Source organism: Rosa rugosa, chromosome 7 (assembly GCF_958449725.1).
Source record: "Rosa rugosa chromosome 7, drRosRugo1.1, whole genome shotgun sequence".
NCBI classification, from domain to species: Eukaryota; Viridiplantae; Streptophyta; class Magnoliopsida; order Rosales; family Rosaceae; genus Rosa; species Rosa rugosa.
The window spans coordinates 15,362,665-15,378,759 of NC_084826.1; the positions used below are offsets into that span (position 1 = coordinate 15,362,665).

The 16,095-nt window shown below is 37.7% G+C and overlaps 1 protein-coding gene and 1 long non-coding RNA gene across 2 annotated transcripts; one reads left to right on the forward strand and one right to left on the reverse strand.

The window, feature by feature from the left end:
* Positions 1–3,256: 3,256 nt before the first annotated feature.
* Positions 3,257–13,650, forward strand: LOC133721421 (DNA glycosylase/AP lyase ROS1). Its single transcript, XM_062148039.1, has 22 exons — positions 3,257–3,404; positions 3,835–3,900; positions 4,001–4,065; positions 4,193–4,605; positions 4,825–6,390; positions 6,469–6,873; positions 7,622–7,712; positions 7,804–9,085; positions 9,170–9,249; positions 9,432–9,516; positions 9,594–9,685; positions 9,769–9,837; positions 9,975–10,011; positions 10,102–10,184; positions 10,629–11,108; positions 11,343–11,379; positions 11,588–11,651; positions 11,954–12,093; positions 12,263–12,328; positions 12,428–12,542; positions 12,631–12,669; positions 13,186–13,650. The coding sequence occupies exons 4-22, from the start codon at positions 4,299–4,301 to the stop codon at positions 13,299–13,301; spliced, it is 5,154 nt and encodes a 1,717-aa protein (XP_062004023.1). The 5' UTR covers positions 3,257–3,404; positions 3,835–3,900; positions 4,001–4,065; positions 4,193–4,298; the 3' UTR covers positions 13,302–13,650.
* LOC133721423 (uncharacterized) lies at positions 10,160–14,270 on the reverse strand. The gene is made up of 3 exons (XR_009852187.1): positions 14,116–14,270; positions 13,896–13,968; positions 10,160–10,298 (listed from the first exon to the last, which is right to left on the reverse strand). It is a non-coding gene; the product is annotated as an uncharacterized LOC133721423 (long non-coding RNA).
* Between the last annotated feature and the right edge of the window lie 1,825 nt (positions 14,271–16,095).

Sequence of the window (16,095 nt, forward strand, 5' to 3'; positions counted from 1 at the left end):
TAAGATCACACTAAAAAGAGATATATATATATATATATATATATATATATATATATATTATAGTCATTTGCATTATAATATGAAATTGCTTAAATGAGAACGCCATCTAAACTTAAGAAATTGTAAATATTTGTTAACTAATCCAAATCTAAGTGAAGACAAATTACCTATAAAAATAAGGGATAATATCACAAGTGATCTCTCAACTTTTACATGTTCGACACTTTGATCACTCACTTTTTAAATATATCACTTTAGTCACTCAACTTTAACTATGTTAATCACTTTAGTCACTTCATTAATTTTTTTCATTGAAAAAATTAATTTGCCATATTTTCGACCAACCAATTGTGAAAAATTAAGAAATCTGAATTGGAATGAATGGGAGAAGTGATTAAAATGAGACAAAATATACATTCAGTAACTAAAGTGATTGACAGAGTAATAATTGAGTGACCAAAATGTCTAATGAGTCATAGTTGAGTGGCCATTTGTGAAATTCTCCCTAAAAACAAACTCATCTTCTCATAAGCGTGGAGACTAGTATATGATCATGATACATATGTGAATATCTATAAAGGCGAATATGTGTTAGATGGTATTATAACTTTTAAGGCACCATGTTTAGTAAAGATCCCAACATATTGGAGTATAATTAAAAGATAGAGATAAAGTACATGGCAACCTAAGTTTTAAAATCACTAAACAAGCACGTTAACGCTGTATTAAATTTTAAATAGAAGACTATAACAATACTGATTTTCGATAAAAGGAAAGAACATTCTCAAACCATTGTGAGAGTCAGAAAAGCGAGATTGATTGACATAATGCATCCGTCGCTTTGATGAGACCTATATAAAATTTATTTATGTGAATTGATATATGATTGTGAAGAGAATATTCATAATGAATCATTGGACACTTATCATGGGACCCTTATGAAGTTTATGTACCAATAAGAGATCGCGTTCTTAAAAATAACATCTACACAACGATTTGCATAAGAAAAAAATATATGTCGGCATTGTTTTAACTTTTAGACAAAAGATTCATAACATCGTTATTATTTTTATGAAAAGTGACAAAATTATTAAAGCACAAGAGTCAAATAGAATGAAAACAAACATATATGATTAGTTTTGTTATAGACACAAGTAGTTGTATATCTATCTTTTTAATGAGATATATATAAAATTCATCTATAAATATATATTATAAGACGTGATTGTGGTCAAATGTATATATTATTTGAATAATACAAATTCACATCATTGGTCCTTCGTGTATGACCCACCAAAATTCATGTGTTTACAAAATTAAACGGTTAAATAACCGTTGAAAGATACGTACACGTGCTGAAAACGAAATATTAATCAGCACATGTACGCAGCAATTTTGCACAATTACAAAAATTGACTTTAGAAAACTTGGATGCTATTGGCATCAGATCATCATCCAAAGTAAGATTACTCGCCCCAACCCACAAGTCAAGTAAAAGGGAATGCCAAAATGTAAAAAGAAGGGGGGGCTCCGTTTACACAGCCAATGAGAGAATAGCAGTGACCCAGAAGGGAGGCCCCTAAAGCACAAATATGGAACACGTTAAGCCATTAATTGGTGTATTATTAAGCTTAACAGAAGAGTCAGAGAGAGAACGCGAAAAGAGGGGATAAGAGATTCCTTCCATCTTGGCTAGAGTGAGAGTCACAAGCGGTGACCGACTCAATCAAAGAAAAAGCAACGGTTTTGCAAAACCCCACACATTTTTTCTGCATGAGATTTGCTCTGGTGTGGACCAACTTAGTTGCAAACTACCAAATTAGATCCTCTCATCTCAATTGGGAATTTTGGATCTTAGCTACCGAACTCTATCCCTGTGTGTATGCCAACCCATAAGAAACGCCTTCTCCAAAACAAGGTAAATAAAAAATATAAAAAAAGATAAAAAAATAAATAAATAAATAAGCTAAAAGAAATGTTTTCTGATGATTAAATAAAATCCTAATTAAAATTCTAATCAGTTAATAAAAAAACCCATCCAACTAAATTTGATTCTGGGTCTTATGATTGCTGAGTATATGTGTATTGAGTATATGTTTATGTTTATCTGGGAAGAACACGATCCACTATACTGATAGGAATATATATGTGTCTGTGTGGTTGTGTGTGGTGATGTGAGATTCTATCTTATAAGGGACTCTGTGTTTGATAAATGTGATGACAGTTAATTTAGTTGAAGCAAAAAGACAATGACGAAAATTATTGACGCTATTAAAGTCGGTGTCGAGAAAAGACGAGTCATTACAGTATATTATTTTTAAATGAAAGACACATGATGACGATATTATAATTGTGATCGAAAAGTGGACAATCCCAAATCATCTTGGGAGTCAGTGAAATAATAAGAGCCAATAAAATTTATAACATGGGTTGATTGACTTTTGTTTCTCATATATAGCACGGTACGTACTGCTATCATTCGTTGATATTTATTACGTGGGACCTATATAAAGTTCATCTATTTTATTACGTGGGACCTATAAAAAGTTACGTGCGCATGCATGCATGTGTAGAATAAAATTTCAGCGCAGAGCATAAAAATGCAGAGATTGCTATCTATCAAACATAAAGTAGGGAGCTATATTGATAATCTAAATGAGGATTAATTTAAATTATAAGCAAAAAAATTTAGCACTAACCATAACATAGGACTGTGATGAATACCCGCCACATGCGCGCCAAATCCAATCAGCAGCCCAACTCATAGAAAATCGTGCACCTTTGTTGTGGCCATGGGGGACCACTCTAACGCCGTAACCGATGGCTCCGTTACGACCTGGAAATGCAGATAAATAAAATAATTAAAAATAATAATATTCCGACCTCGGACTCGCCGCCCCTCCCTCTGACGGGGACGCCCTTAGAGCCTAGAGACCTATAATGGACCTTTACAAGGCCTGAATGAGCCACGTGTCGAACGCGCAGACCCCTTTGATTTTCAGTTCGATCACGTGTTGGAGGCCACCCTCGACGCTTCACAACCGGTGGGTTGTTGAGGAAAACTAGAGTTACCTAATTGCCCCTGAAGTTGGGACTTAATTACACTAACCCCCACTGCTTATACGCCACCTTACGGTTCGTTTCAAACAAACAAACAAACAAAGGTTTCACAGTAGAAACGGAAAAAATGAAAAACTTAGTATTACATATTAAGACTGGGTCATTTACCGGGAAAAATGTTATCAGTTATTAAATAGAGCTCTGGGACTTTGCGTTTGGTTTTCTTCAATTTCATTTTCTCTCACACTTTCCTGAGGGAGAGAAAGAAGAAGAAGAAGACCTTTTCTCATTTTTGCTCTGTTTTCCACCTTACTGGTCTTCATGTCACTGAAAATGAGATCTAGGTAAACTCTCCATCCAGCCTATGATTTTTCTCACATATTTTTGGTTCAATCTTTGTGTTGAATTGTACCAACATTAGAGAATAAAGTGGCATTCTCTGTGGGAGATCCTTAAGAGCATCTATAGGATTTCGGTTTTGCCCAGCTTGTTCCTGGAACCGAAAATCTCACTAATTCTGGGATTACCAGGTTTGAGCTGATCAGCTCTACCTCAAATTTGTGCTGTTTACTTTTCTTTTCAGCTCAATTTTGGATTTTTACAAAGGTTGTGGGTTTTGTTTGAAAGATCTGTTTTACTGAGGTGGTTTTGGTATGATGTGAGAGTTGAACAGGGTGGGACTGGTTCTGCTCTGTGTTAGCTCAAAAGTGTGGCTTCTACCTGCTATTCTCTACTGACATTTCTCTAATTTGCCTGAATTTTTCTATATGGCAGGTGATTCCATGAAATGGGGACGAGAGTGATGAAGATTTACAGAGCTTGATGATTTTGGTGAACTGGGTAGGAATTGAGATTTAGCTTAGAACTGGGTCTATACATGTGTTTTCTCAATCTCTCTCCTCAAGTTTTCTCAAAATTGCCTTTGTTTTAACTATGGCAGATAATTCCAAAAATGGGGTTAAGAGTGATGAAGAACCCCACAGCTTGATGTTTTTGATGAGCTGGGTAGGTGTTTGTTGTGATTTATCTCTACTTTTTGGTCTCTACCTGTGTTCTCTCTCCTGAAATTTCTCAAATTTTGCTTTTTATTATTTTTTTTTTAATTTTTTTTTTTTTTAATTCTATATGGCAGGTAATTCTAAAGCTTGATTTCACTGAATTCAGTGAGCTGAGGAAGACCTAGAAGCCAAAGGCAGAGGAAATCTAAAATTTTAAGATCCCTCAGAAGAGACTGAGGGATGGATATGAATGAACAGAGAAAAGATGCCTTCCAAGACTGGGCTTCTTGCATTGCTCCAACAACTCCTTACAGGCCTATTCTCCCAAAACCACCTCAAGAACATAAACACCATGAATTTTTTATGCCCCCAAATAAATTCCCGTTTGCTTTACCAGCCAATGAAGGGAATAATGGAGCTGGACCTGTTGGTGCCGGCAACACACTCGAGATGTCGAGAGAGGTTCCTTGTATAGATCTCCTGGCCCTTGCCCATGCCGCCTCTAGCGCAGCTGATAATAATGCTGTCATGCATGGAGAACCTCGGTGTAAGTTGCAAGACAATTTTAATTTGCTCATCATTTTCATTTAGCGGTTTTATTATCTTGTACTTGAACAAAGCATTTTAAACACACTCACTTACCAAATTAAAGAAGAGGGGAATGTAAATACTGATACTGGAACATGAAATACACTATAAATCAATAAATTTGAAGCATGTTGTTTTTGTTACCTCTCTGGTCTGAAATGAGAATGTTGCTATGCAGATGATGTTCCCTTTCCTCACCACCTTCCTTATGATCTAAATTCACTACCTGAGACCACCTATGGCCAATTTGCACCCATAACACCAGAGAAGGCAAGCTCAAATGCGGATCATAGAAAAGACCAGCAAATTGAAGAGCAGATGAATGCTGGTGCTACCACATTTGAAATCTTTGAGCTGGGAAATAATAAAGATGTAGCAAACCCTGCTACAGATTCTTCACATGCTACTTTTTCCACACAAGTCCAGGAGAATCAGACACAGCTCCAGGATAATCACATCATCAAGGAAGGGAATGATAGCATTGACTTGAATAAGACACCGCAGCTGAAACAAAGGAGGAGAAAGCACAGGCCCAAGGTTATTAGAGAAGGCAAGCCAAAACCACTGCCGAAACCTCCTACTACTAAGGAAACTCCAGCCAGAAGAAAGTATGTAAGGAAGAATGCACTAGACAAAAATGCAACTCCTCCCCCACCAAAGGAACTTGGGGAGTGTACCGATTCAAATAATCTGAAGTCCACCAAGAGATCATGCAGAAGGGTGTTAAATTATGACATGGAAGAACCAGGAGATGATATATCCTCCTGCAGATCTTTCAATTCAGGTTCGGACTCACAGGTGCGTAATTTTTGCACCAATGGAGTTGCATCAAAATCAACTGTGCAGCTCAGAAATGAAATTAATTCAATGGTAGATAACACTCGGATGGAGTTAGCCCATGAACTTGTTCTTTCTACAAATCAATGGCTGAAAGAACACTTGTCACTGCCTGAACAACAATCTCCAGCCACACCGTATCCTGCCAGAAATAGTTCCGTGCAGCCAAGAGAGTATGTTGATTGCCAAAAAGACACTGCAGAAGGAAAAGCAAGAGTGAGTGCTCAAATCTGTCACAAAAATGCTGTACAAACCATGTTGGATGGTGACACTAGATCCTCTTCACCAAGGCCAAATGACTTCAACAGCAGCTCATCCATGATTCTGACACAAGAAAATGAACTGAAGGGATCCAAGCGAAAATATTATAATGCTGTTCAGCAGACAGATCCAAGTACCCGAAATTTACTTGGGGTTCACTACAATAATATGCCAGCATATGACAACATGATGTCTTATATGCATTTTCCATACATATACAAGAAGAAGAGGACTGATAAGGCATATACTTCTATCATATCAAGCACATCATGTCGTGTGAATATGGCAGAAAATGTTTGGAGACAATCAAAACTGCAAGCTGTTGAGTCTATCCTGCCTTCGTACCAGACACAGAGTTCAAAAAAGAGAAGATCAAAAGCTCCTACACGGGTTCGTGACTTGGCTTCTCTAATTAGAACACCAGAGCACATTCTGCGCCAGAGTACCTGTCTCACCAAACCACCAGCTGATGGTAATGGGCAAAGACCTATGAACTGTAACTCTACTCAGACATGCATGGATGCCCTAGTCACTGACGTGGGTGCCACACTCGCAAAGAAAAAGAGAACAAAGAGAAGTTCTGTTACCAGTTCACACCGAAGTATTGTGCTATACAAGAACCAACCATTTGTTCCCGGATCATCAGGTATGCCGACAAAATTATGTTTCAATGCAAGTTGTTGCCCATTCTGGCAATTGAAATTTACTTGATCATTAATTGCAGGTGTTCCACCAGAAGTAGCATGCACACAAATTCTTTCCGTTGATGCTATTACTGATCAATTAAAATGTTTGAACTTAAATAGAGAGAACAGCAAATTTGCTTATCAGGGGTATAATGTTGTCTATAATACACAAAAGCAAGAGAACAATGCTTTGGTTCTTTATAGAAGAGATGGCACTGTTGTACCATTTGAGGGGGCTTTTAATCCTATCAAGAAACGTCGGCCACGACCTAAAGTTGACCTTGATGAAGAGACGGATAAAGTATGGAAGCTGCTGATGGATAACATAAACAGTGAAGGCGTTGATGGAACGGATGAACAGAAAGCAAAATGGTGGGAAGAAGAGCGTAGAGTGTTCCAAGGTCGCGCAGACTCTTTTATCGCACGAATGCATCTTGTGCAAGGTACATAGCTTTTAATTCTAATCTCTAAATTATCTGCAAGGAAATTTATATTGAACAAGTTATTAGAGTCTCTTTTATCGCACGAATGCATCTTGTGCAAGGTACATAGCTTTTAATTCTAATCTCTAAATTATCTGCAAGGAAATTTATATTGAACAAGTTATTAGAGTTTAGTTGATAATGACATTATGATCAGCTAGCTCGACGATGCACTATTAGTGACATGCATTAACAATTTTGAGCAATCATACAAAACACACCACATGTAGTTGCCGGAGGGAGCTAAGATGTATTTCAAAATATCTTTCATTAAGTCTCACAGAGGCTAACCACGCTCACCTTCATCTTATGCTAGTTGGGCACCCACCCAAATGGTGCCATTCTTAAATGAGTTGGCCACTATTTAATTTCTACTAAAACATAAAAGCTAATGATGAAACCAATGCAAAAGACACTGTGCAAATTGAAATGACTACTTGGCAAGGAAGAGAAACACATACTTCATCAGACAATAATAAAGAGCAAGAATTACACGGTTTTCAACCTCAACCTTATCTAATGCAATGCATTCCAATGTAGTGCAGGCTACTGGATAAAATAAAAATAAAAAATAAAAACAATTATTTGTTCTATTATGAGAATCTGAAGTACCCTGGGAAGTCCTCAACATGTATGCACAAATTGAACACTTTAGTTTCATATATAGATAGTTACAATTTTATATAATAGTATTATTTTATTTCCACAGGAGATAGACGCTTCTCTCCATGGAAAGGATCAGTTGTGGACTCAGTGGTGGGAGTTTTCCTGACTCAAAATGTGTCAGATCATCTGTCTAGGTGAATACTTTTTCTACATATAATAGAGATTTGAAATTAGACAAAGCTTAACTGGGAAACTTACCTAATTTCCTCCTTTATGTTCTTGCAGCTCTGCATTCATGTCGCTTGCAGCACGTTTTCCCCTGAAGTCAGTGAGCAACCAAAATGCATCCAATGAAAAAGTTGCAGGCTTAGCAGTAGATGAACCAGAAGTGTGCATTAGTGAGATTTCAAACCAGCCACTCTGTGATTCTAGTTCCGTAACATTCCATGACACTGAGCATAGTGAAGAAAAAGTTGTCAACAGCAATGAGAACACAGAAACCACTAGTGAGGGAGTTATCTCTACAAATGAACCCAACTGCAAGCTTTCACATTCATTGGCCAACAGGTCCACCACCATAAACCCAAGAACAGCATCAGAATGTTGCATAGAGGAAGACTTGAGAACAGGATATGATATAGTTTCATCTCAAAATTCTGTGGATTCTTCAACTTCTCACACTGTGGAAAAAACAGGATCATGTGAGAGCAACTCAGAGACAGAGGAGACGCCTAATACATGTCAAAACGGCAGTTTGGATCATTCCACTTCGTTTTTACAGAAGGCCGAAGTCTACAGTCTCAAAACCAGCCATATGTCTTCTCATGACAATTTGAATTGTGAACTTTATGAACCCATATGCATGCAGCATGATGACCAAAGAAGATATATAGACAGGGGAGGAGCATCCCAGGACCCTTCCAATAATTTTTGTTTGCATATTACCTCCAACCCAGAAGTAGTGCAAGTTGAGTGCTCTGATTTGTTCGAAGAGGTAATCCAACCTTCTAATATTTCCAAGAACAAATATGAAGACAGTCTGGGGGAACAGAGTGTGCTAACAGCAGAATCTGCGAGTCAAGATACAATAAGTAATAAGCTTACTGTGAATGATCAAGATGCACAGAGATGTTTCAATGAATCATGCAATTGCATTGAGGGAAAAAATAACTTGGTTCAGTCTCAATTCAGGGTGGGTGGGAACCCGAATAAGGTTGATGTACCTGCTGAGGAGCATAAAAATAAGATTCAGCAAAATTGCAACATTTCTGGTGAGACCACAGATATTATGCATAAGGGACCAGAGTCAGATTTAAGCTTCAACGAGGTCAGTAAGGTGGATGCTGCTACCTCAAAGACAAAGAACAGAAGACCTGGAAAAGAGAAAAAGCAGCAGGACTGGGACAAATTAAGAGAACGAGCAGAACCAAATGGAAGAAAAAGGGAGAAAACAGCAAATACAATGGATTCAGTGGACTGGGAAGCTGTAAGAACTGCAAATGTAAATGACATTGCCCAAACTATCAAAGAGAGGGGGATGAATAATATGCTCGCGGAAAGAATCAAGGTAACTACAATGTAAAAATATAATTCTCAAATTCATTTTTACCTATACACCAGACACAGCAACATGATTGAGACATTTGTGCAGGAATTCCTTAACCGACTGGTTAGAGAACACGGGAGCCTTGATCTTGAATGGTTGAGAGATGTTCCACCTGACCAAGCAAAGTAAGCCCACAGAATTAATACAGGCCAAGTTTCTAATTATGAAAACTAAAGTCTAGAACTTAATTACTCGCTTGCACATGTCTTATCAATTACCATGGCTATGCTCCTAAAGTAGTAAAAACATGCATCAAGCCTCTGTGGTTTGCATTCCAAATATGTGTGACATATGCCTATGCCTGTAGAGAGTATCTGCTGAGCTTCCGAGGACTGGGTCTAAAAAGCGTGGAGTGTGTGAGGCTTTTGACACTTCATCATCTTGCTTTTCCGGTGAGTATCTATATATATTAAGTATGTCTGAATAATAGATGCAGCACATATCAACATATATCATTTCGTCTTTGAAGGTCGATACAAATGTTGGACGTATTGCTGTACGGCTGGGATGGGTACCCCTTCAGCCCTTGCCCGAGTCACTGCAGTTGCATCTTCTAGAACTGTTAGTATTATGAGCCTCCATGTCACTAATGGAAATCATTTCCACATAGACCAATATATTACTAATGCTTCTGTCTTTCATAGGTACCCAGTGCTGGAATCCATACAAAAGTACTTGTGGCCAAGACTTTGCAAGCTTGACCAAAGAACCTTGTAAGTACAATTCACATTCTTTGCACCGATACACTCTAGAGTGTTTATATAAATGATCTTGCGGAGTCCAAAAACAAAGTTTGGTCTTTGATAAATCAAATAACAATAGGCTAAACCCTTTCGATATTTGCTAACAGGTATGAGCTGCACTACCAGATGATAACATTTGGAAAGGTATGTTTTCTTGTCTCACGATATATATGAAGTGATTTCATCTTTCTTACCACAGGCTTAGAATTGATAAAATGGCATTGATTGATGCAGGTCTTCTGCACGAAAAGCAAACCGAATTGCAATGCATGTCCAATGAGAGGAGAATGTAGGCATTTTGCAAGTGCATTTGCAAGGTTTGTATACTAACTCTCCACCTTTGCATTTTAAAGTCACAAACTCCATCATCTAGGTAGTTCCAATAGATAAGACAATGTTCTTCATTTGTCTACCACCAATAAGAGAACATCCTGATGAGTAAAAATAGTCATAAAGAAAATAAATGGTTAAAATTTCATTACAACACATGGATGATGTATAACAATTATAACTTTGCTTTATCAACATATGAAATAACAAACATAATTAGTTCAAGAAAAAAGAGGACAGGGTTTGTGAATCATATTGTTATGTAATCAAAGGCCCATTATTGGGTATTTACCAACCCACAGTCTAGTGAAAACTATGGACAGGGAACACCGAATATCGTAGGCTGTTAACCTGCCAAGTAATAATCCTCATAAAACCTACTGTACAGCTATTTTATTTGACAGATTTACTAACAACATTTATTGATGCAGTGCAAGACTTGCCTTGCCGGGGCCCGAGGAGAAAAGTATAGTGAGTGCAACTGAAGACAGAAATACCTATCTAAACCCTGGTGAGATCAACAATGGAATGCCTTTGCCTCTCCCTCTCCCTCATCCTCACCGAACAGAACAGTTGGAAGGAAACCAGCAACTTGCAGCAAGCCAACAATCAGAACCAAAGTCTACACTAGGTTATTGTGAACCAATTATTGAAGAACCAGCTACACCAGAGCCAGAGTGCACACAGATAATAGAGGACATTGAGGACTTCTATGAGGACCCAGATGAAATTCCTACAATTAAACTTAACATGGAACAGTTCACTCAGAACTTGCAAAATTATATGCAACAAAACATGGAACTTCAAGAAGGAGAAATGTCAAAGGCTTTAGTTGCTCTAACACCAGATGCTGCATCTCTTCCTACACCAAAGCTTAAGAATGTGAGCAGACTACGAACTGAGCATCAAGTGTAAGTATGCACTGACATCACTCCAATTATTTCAAGAAAATTAGAACCATGTCTAACGATTTAAGCCTAGAATCACATCGAATGAAAATTTAAAATCTAGTACTTCAAAATAAACAAGATTTAGTTTAGAGAAAAAGCTCCATAGTTTTGTAGACCATGATATTACTATGATGGTATCACTTAACAATGAGCCTAGCTTTTCTGTGTTACTAATTCTTGTTGTTCATAATGCAGCTATGAACTTCCTGATTCACACCCTCTTCTAGATCGGGTAAGTAATATCTACAGCTAAATATCATGTTTAAGGGGAGTGACTTTGGCACTTCACTTTGTCACTTGGACTCCAGAGTGCAAGTGGTAAAATATATGGGAAAGTGGAGTGCCAAAATCATGGCTAAGTATCATTTTTCAATTCCTATTTTTATTTTGGCCAAGTACTCCAAAATTTAATCCCAAATCTGTCTTTGTGCCTAATACAGTTGGGGTTGGATAAGCGAGAACCTGATGATCCATGCAATTACCTTTTGGCCATTTGGACACCAGGTAAGCAATTACCTTTTGGCCAAACTATATTGAAATTCTTATTATGGCAATCAATTTTCCTATTTGCCCCCACTGTTTCCAGCCCTCTTTTGAGTAATTTAGCCTAGAACCATCTTCCGAAGTGGGAACCCGTAAGAACAGTCCCAAGTGTGACAATGGGTACTATTATTGTTTGTACCACTAAGAAACTGGTTTAAGATATGCCCCCTCAGAAGGTGGACCTGCCTGAAGCTAATTATTTTATATTCTTTCCATAAGTTCAACAGTCAAATTCAACTAATTTACCTGTTTGTCCATGCCAGGTGAAACAGCAAACTCCATTCAACCACCAGAGAATAGGTGTAGTTCTCAAGAATTTGGCAAATTGTGTGATGATAAGGAATGTTTCCAATGCAATAGTGCACGGGAAGCATATTCACAAACAGTTCGAGGGACTCTCTTGGTAAGAATATGTCTAATCAAACTAAAACTTACTATCATAGCCATGTATAACTGTTACCGCCACTAATGACTATAAACATAGCAAAAGTAAGACGATGAAACACCAGTAACACCAATATAAGATGACGACAATAACGAATCTTTACTATGCTTGAAATAATCATGGACAGATACCATGCCGAACAGCAATGAGAGGGAGCTTCCCACTTAACGGCACCTACTTTCAAGTTAATGAGGTGAGATACAATCTAACTAGGATCAACTTACTTCTCTTCACATCTTAAGGCATCTGTTTCAAGTTTGGGGATATTGATTACATATGATGTCCGATGCAGGTGTTTGCTGATCATGATTCAAGCCTTGAGCCTCTTGATGTTCCAAGAGGCTGGTTGTGGAATCTGAATAGGAGAACCGTGTACTTTGGAACCTCAATACCAACAATATTCAAAGGTAAAGATTGTAAAACTTTACTCTTGAAATTCTGACTACTGATTCAACCGATACAACTGGAACTTAGATATGTGCTTCTTCTTACCAGGGTTAACAACACCAGAAATTCAACATTGCTTTTGGAGAGGTATGAAATTATGTTGCTTCCCTATTTCCCATGACATCCTGGCAAATTTATTAGTGTTCATTGGTAACTTGTATGCACATTCTCCCCTATGAATATAGGATATAGTTATCTCTTCACATATTCAAAACCTTAAACTTGCAAGGGATGTAAAACCTACTTCCCTTGTAACATATTACCCTAAGAGCTAGGGATATTTGAAATATTTTCCTTCTGAATAATTCCTGAGACATGGCTCTTGTACTAGCATTCTGTAGGTTTGTAGCAAAAATGTACAGAATGAACATTACAAGGATTTTATGGTATCTTACATGAATCTAATTACTTCTTCAAATATTACTGCAGTACTCTTCACCAAGTAAGAATGAAATTTTGACACACTAGCATTGCAAATGTTTTCTATTTCACCTTTTATTGGACTTTGTTTTTGTGTCACAAATTGCCTCTAGCAAGTTCTTCAGCAACCTATGGCCAAAATAAAGTATGTGTTTGCTAAAGAGTTCTTCAATCGATGTGCAGGATTTGTGTGCGTGAGGGGGTTTGATCAGAAATCAAGGGGTCCGCGTCCTTTAATGGCCCGGTTGCACTTCCCAGCCAGCAGGTTGGCCAAACCAAAAGACAAGAAAGAGGAGTAGCCATCCAAAAATTTTCAAAGAAGCGTGTCTAAAGAGCACCACAGAATCAAGATCGAGTGGCAGCTGATTCAGCTATTGTAAATCGGCTCGTTGAGAATAGAAAAAGAACGGGTAGTTTTAGTTTAAGTTGTATCCTCACATGACTAAGAGGGATTTAGCCAATTTGTAAAACAGCCAGCATAATCAATAGATGTCATGCAGTTTTAACATAATTGCTATTTGCTTTGGGCAAAATTACTGAAGATTGTAAGCTTAATAGATAGAAGGTAGTGCAGGGAGAGCAAATACAGTGCACAAAAAATTCTTCTGCTATTCTGAAAGTAATAAAAAGCTCATAGCATTTCCGACACACTTTCCTTCCTATTCATGTATACACGCAAATATGTACTATCTGTGAATGAAAATCCCTCAGAACTTGAAATGAGAATTGTGCTATTTGCGACGCACTTTCGCCAGAATTATACAGACAAACTCTTCACACAGACTCAAATTAAGCAAACCAACAAAGATATCAATAGCAACATCACTGGCCAGGCCTCACCGAAATTTCAAATAAGCAAATTCCGATTATGATAAAATAAGATAGAGGCGTACCTTTGAATTTGTATGGTGCTTCCGATCTGCGAAGCCTGCGAGAGCTGAATCGTCTTCAGGCGCAGATGAAGCTCTGAGAGAGAGAGAGAGAGAGAGAGAGAGAGAGATAAAGCAGAAATCGATTTAATCGAAAATGAATAAGGAAATTTCAAGATGCAAAAGCTGAATACTGAATCAAATTCAGCAGAAGAAAGATGAGAAAACCTAAATCGAAGCATACCTCTGGACTTTCGAATTGCTTGTGAGCTAGTTCGCCGAGGGCGAGAGAGACGCTCTCCGGTTGCAGATGCAGAATCGAACATCTCAGATTCACAAGAAGAAAATGGATCCAACCGCAGAGAGAGAGAGTGGCTTTACCGCCAGTTTCCTTTTTTATTTCCCTCCTAAAATGAATCTGTTTCCTTTTGGTTTCCCTCCTGATTTAATCTTCTTCTTTTTTCGATTTTGGGTCACGTGTCGGGTTGTGGGCCGTGTGTGGTTGGAGCGGTCTTAAATCTGTTGCTCTAAATAAACACAACATGTGCAGGAGAAATTCTATTCTTGAGATCTCAAAAATCAAAATTGTATATTAACTTTTACATGGCAAATGCTTGATTTCATATTTTTAACATGTCTTTAAATTAATTAATTTCTTTTAAGAAAAACAATTAACATAGATTACAATTAAAGTCAATACTCATCTACTTCTAGAAATTCATGAATCTTATGGGCAATAATGAAAAAATAAAAAATTCATAGTGTTCTCCGGATGCTTTGCTTTCTTTTGATTCTTTTATGATCTAAGTTACTCACTAATGAAAATGTGCATTATTTCATCAAATCCTAAAGGCCTAAACTTGTCAAATATCATTCTTTTAAATAATAATAATAATAATAAATAAAACCTATTATATATGCATAATCAATTTTTATGATAATTCATAAAAACCTATTAGAATTTGGTAAAAAAAACTTGGTGTCTCTAGCACTACTCAATTCTGTATACACATTCTTAACTATTTGATACACGTCTCTAATGTTTGTCCAAACTTTTTTAAACTTTTCATCTTTGTCCATTTTCATTAATAAGTATTTTTTTTTTATCATAAACTCACGGCATCCCACTTACAAATAGGAGACTTATATCATTACATCAAATGGTACTAGACTTAAATAAGTAAGTTAGAAACATAATTTTTATTTAGAGCAACTCCAACAGATTCCTCATATTTTGATTTTTCTCTACTTTAGGGAAAAATAAGCCTCTTTTGCTCCAACAGATTCCCTATAACTATTCCTATTTTAGAGAAAGTGAGGAAAGAGAAAACCAAATTCCCTATATTTACAGCAAACTCTAAAATTTTAAGGAAGAATATAAAGATTTTAGAGATTGTTGTAAAATAAGGAATCTGTTGGAGTTAGAGAAGAAAAAGAGGCTAAAGCTTTAACTTCTGCTTCCCTATAATACAGAAATTATAGGGAAGCTGTTGGAGTTGCTCTTAGGAAAAAATTTAGTTTACCCCCCTAAACTTTGAGTCTAAAATCAGACTGGTCCTTAAACTTTTTTTTTAATCAGACTGGTCCTTGTACTCTCAAACAACATCACCCGAGTCCAAATTTTGAATCTGGGTCCAAAAATGACGACACTCGCTAAGTTGGAGCCGACATGTGGGCCCACACTTCAGATTTTAAAACCCTAAACGAGGGCAGAATGGACATTTCAAATCTAATATAATTTCTAATTTTTATTTTCTCTTTCTCTCTCTCTCTCTCTCATCTTCTCTATATCGGCGACTGGATTACGCCCTTCACCTTCACCTCCTTCCCACGATGGCGCCATCGATGTCATCCTTGAACAGCTCTAGCTTCAACCTTGTAATTTCTCCTCCTTCATTCTTCAATCTCCACCTCCTTCCTCTCAAATCCAGACTGCGACATCTCTATCCTCGACAAGTCTGCCTTCACAGATATCGTCGCCTTCCCCTCCTCTGCCGTATGCAAGAAGCTGGCCTTCGACCTCATCCGCTCCACGTGCCTCACCGCCGACCTGTAGGACACCGTCTGCACCGGAGCTCTCATCGATCCGACCCGCGTTGGACATCATCACCAACTTCCTGAGCCGGGTCACGGCGTCGGAGACATGGGCCACCAGGGCCCGCTTATTCTTCTTCGGCTCCCTCTCTCTCTCTCCTCGCCTTCTCTGTCATCCATCCTCTCCCTC

Bases quoted from the DNA above. Each gene is read 5' to 3' on its own strand.
- LOC133721421 (XM_062148039.1), top strand. From the start codon at position 4,299: ATGGATATGAATGAACAGAGAAAAGATGCCTTCCAAGACTGGGCTTCT. The intron at 7,713-7,803 runs GTGAATACTTTT...ATGTTCTTGCAG, and splicing joins GTGTCAGATCATCTGTCTAG to CTCTGCATTCATGTCGCTTG. The intron at 12,543-12,630 runs GTAAAGATTGTA...TCTTCTTACCAG, and splicing joins AATACCAACAATATTCAAAG to GGTTAACAACACCAGAAATT.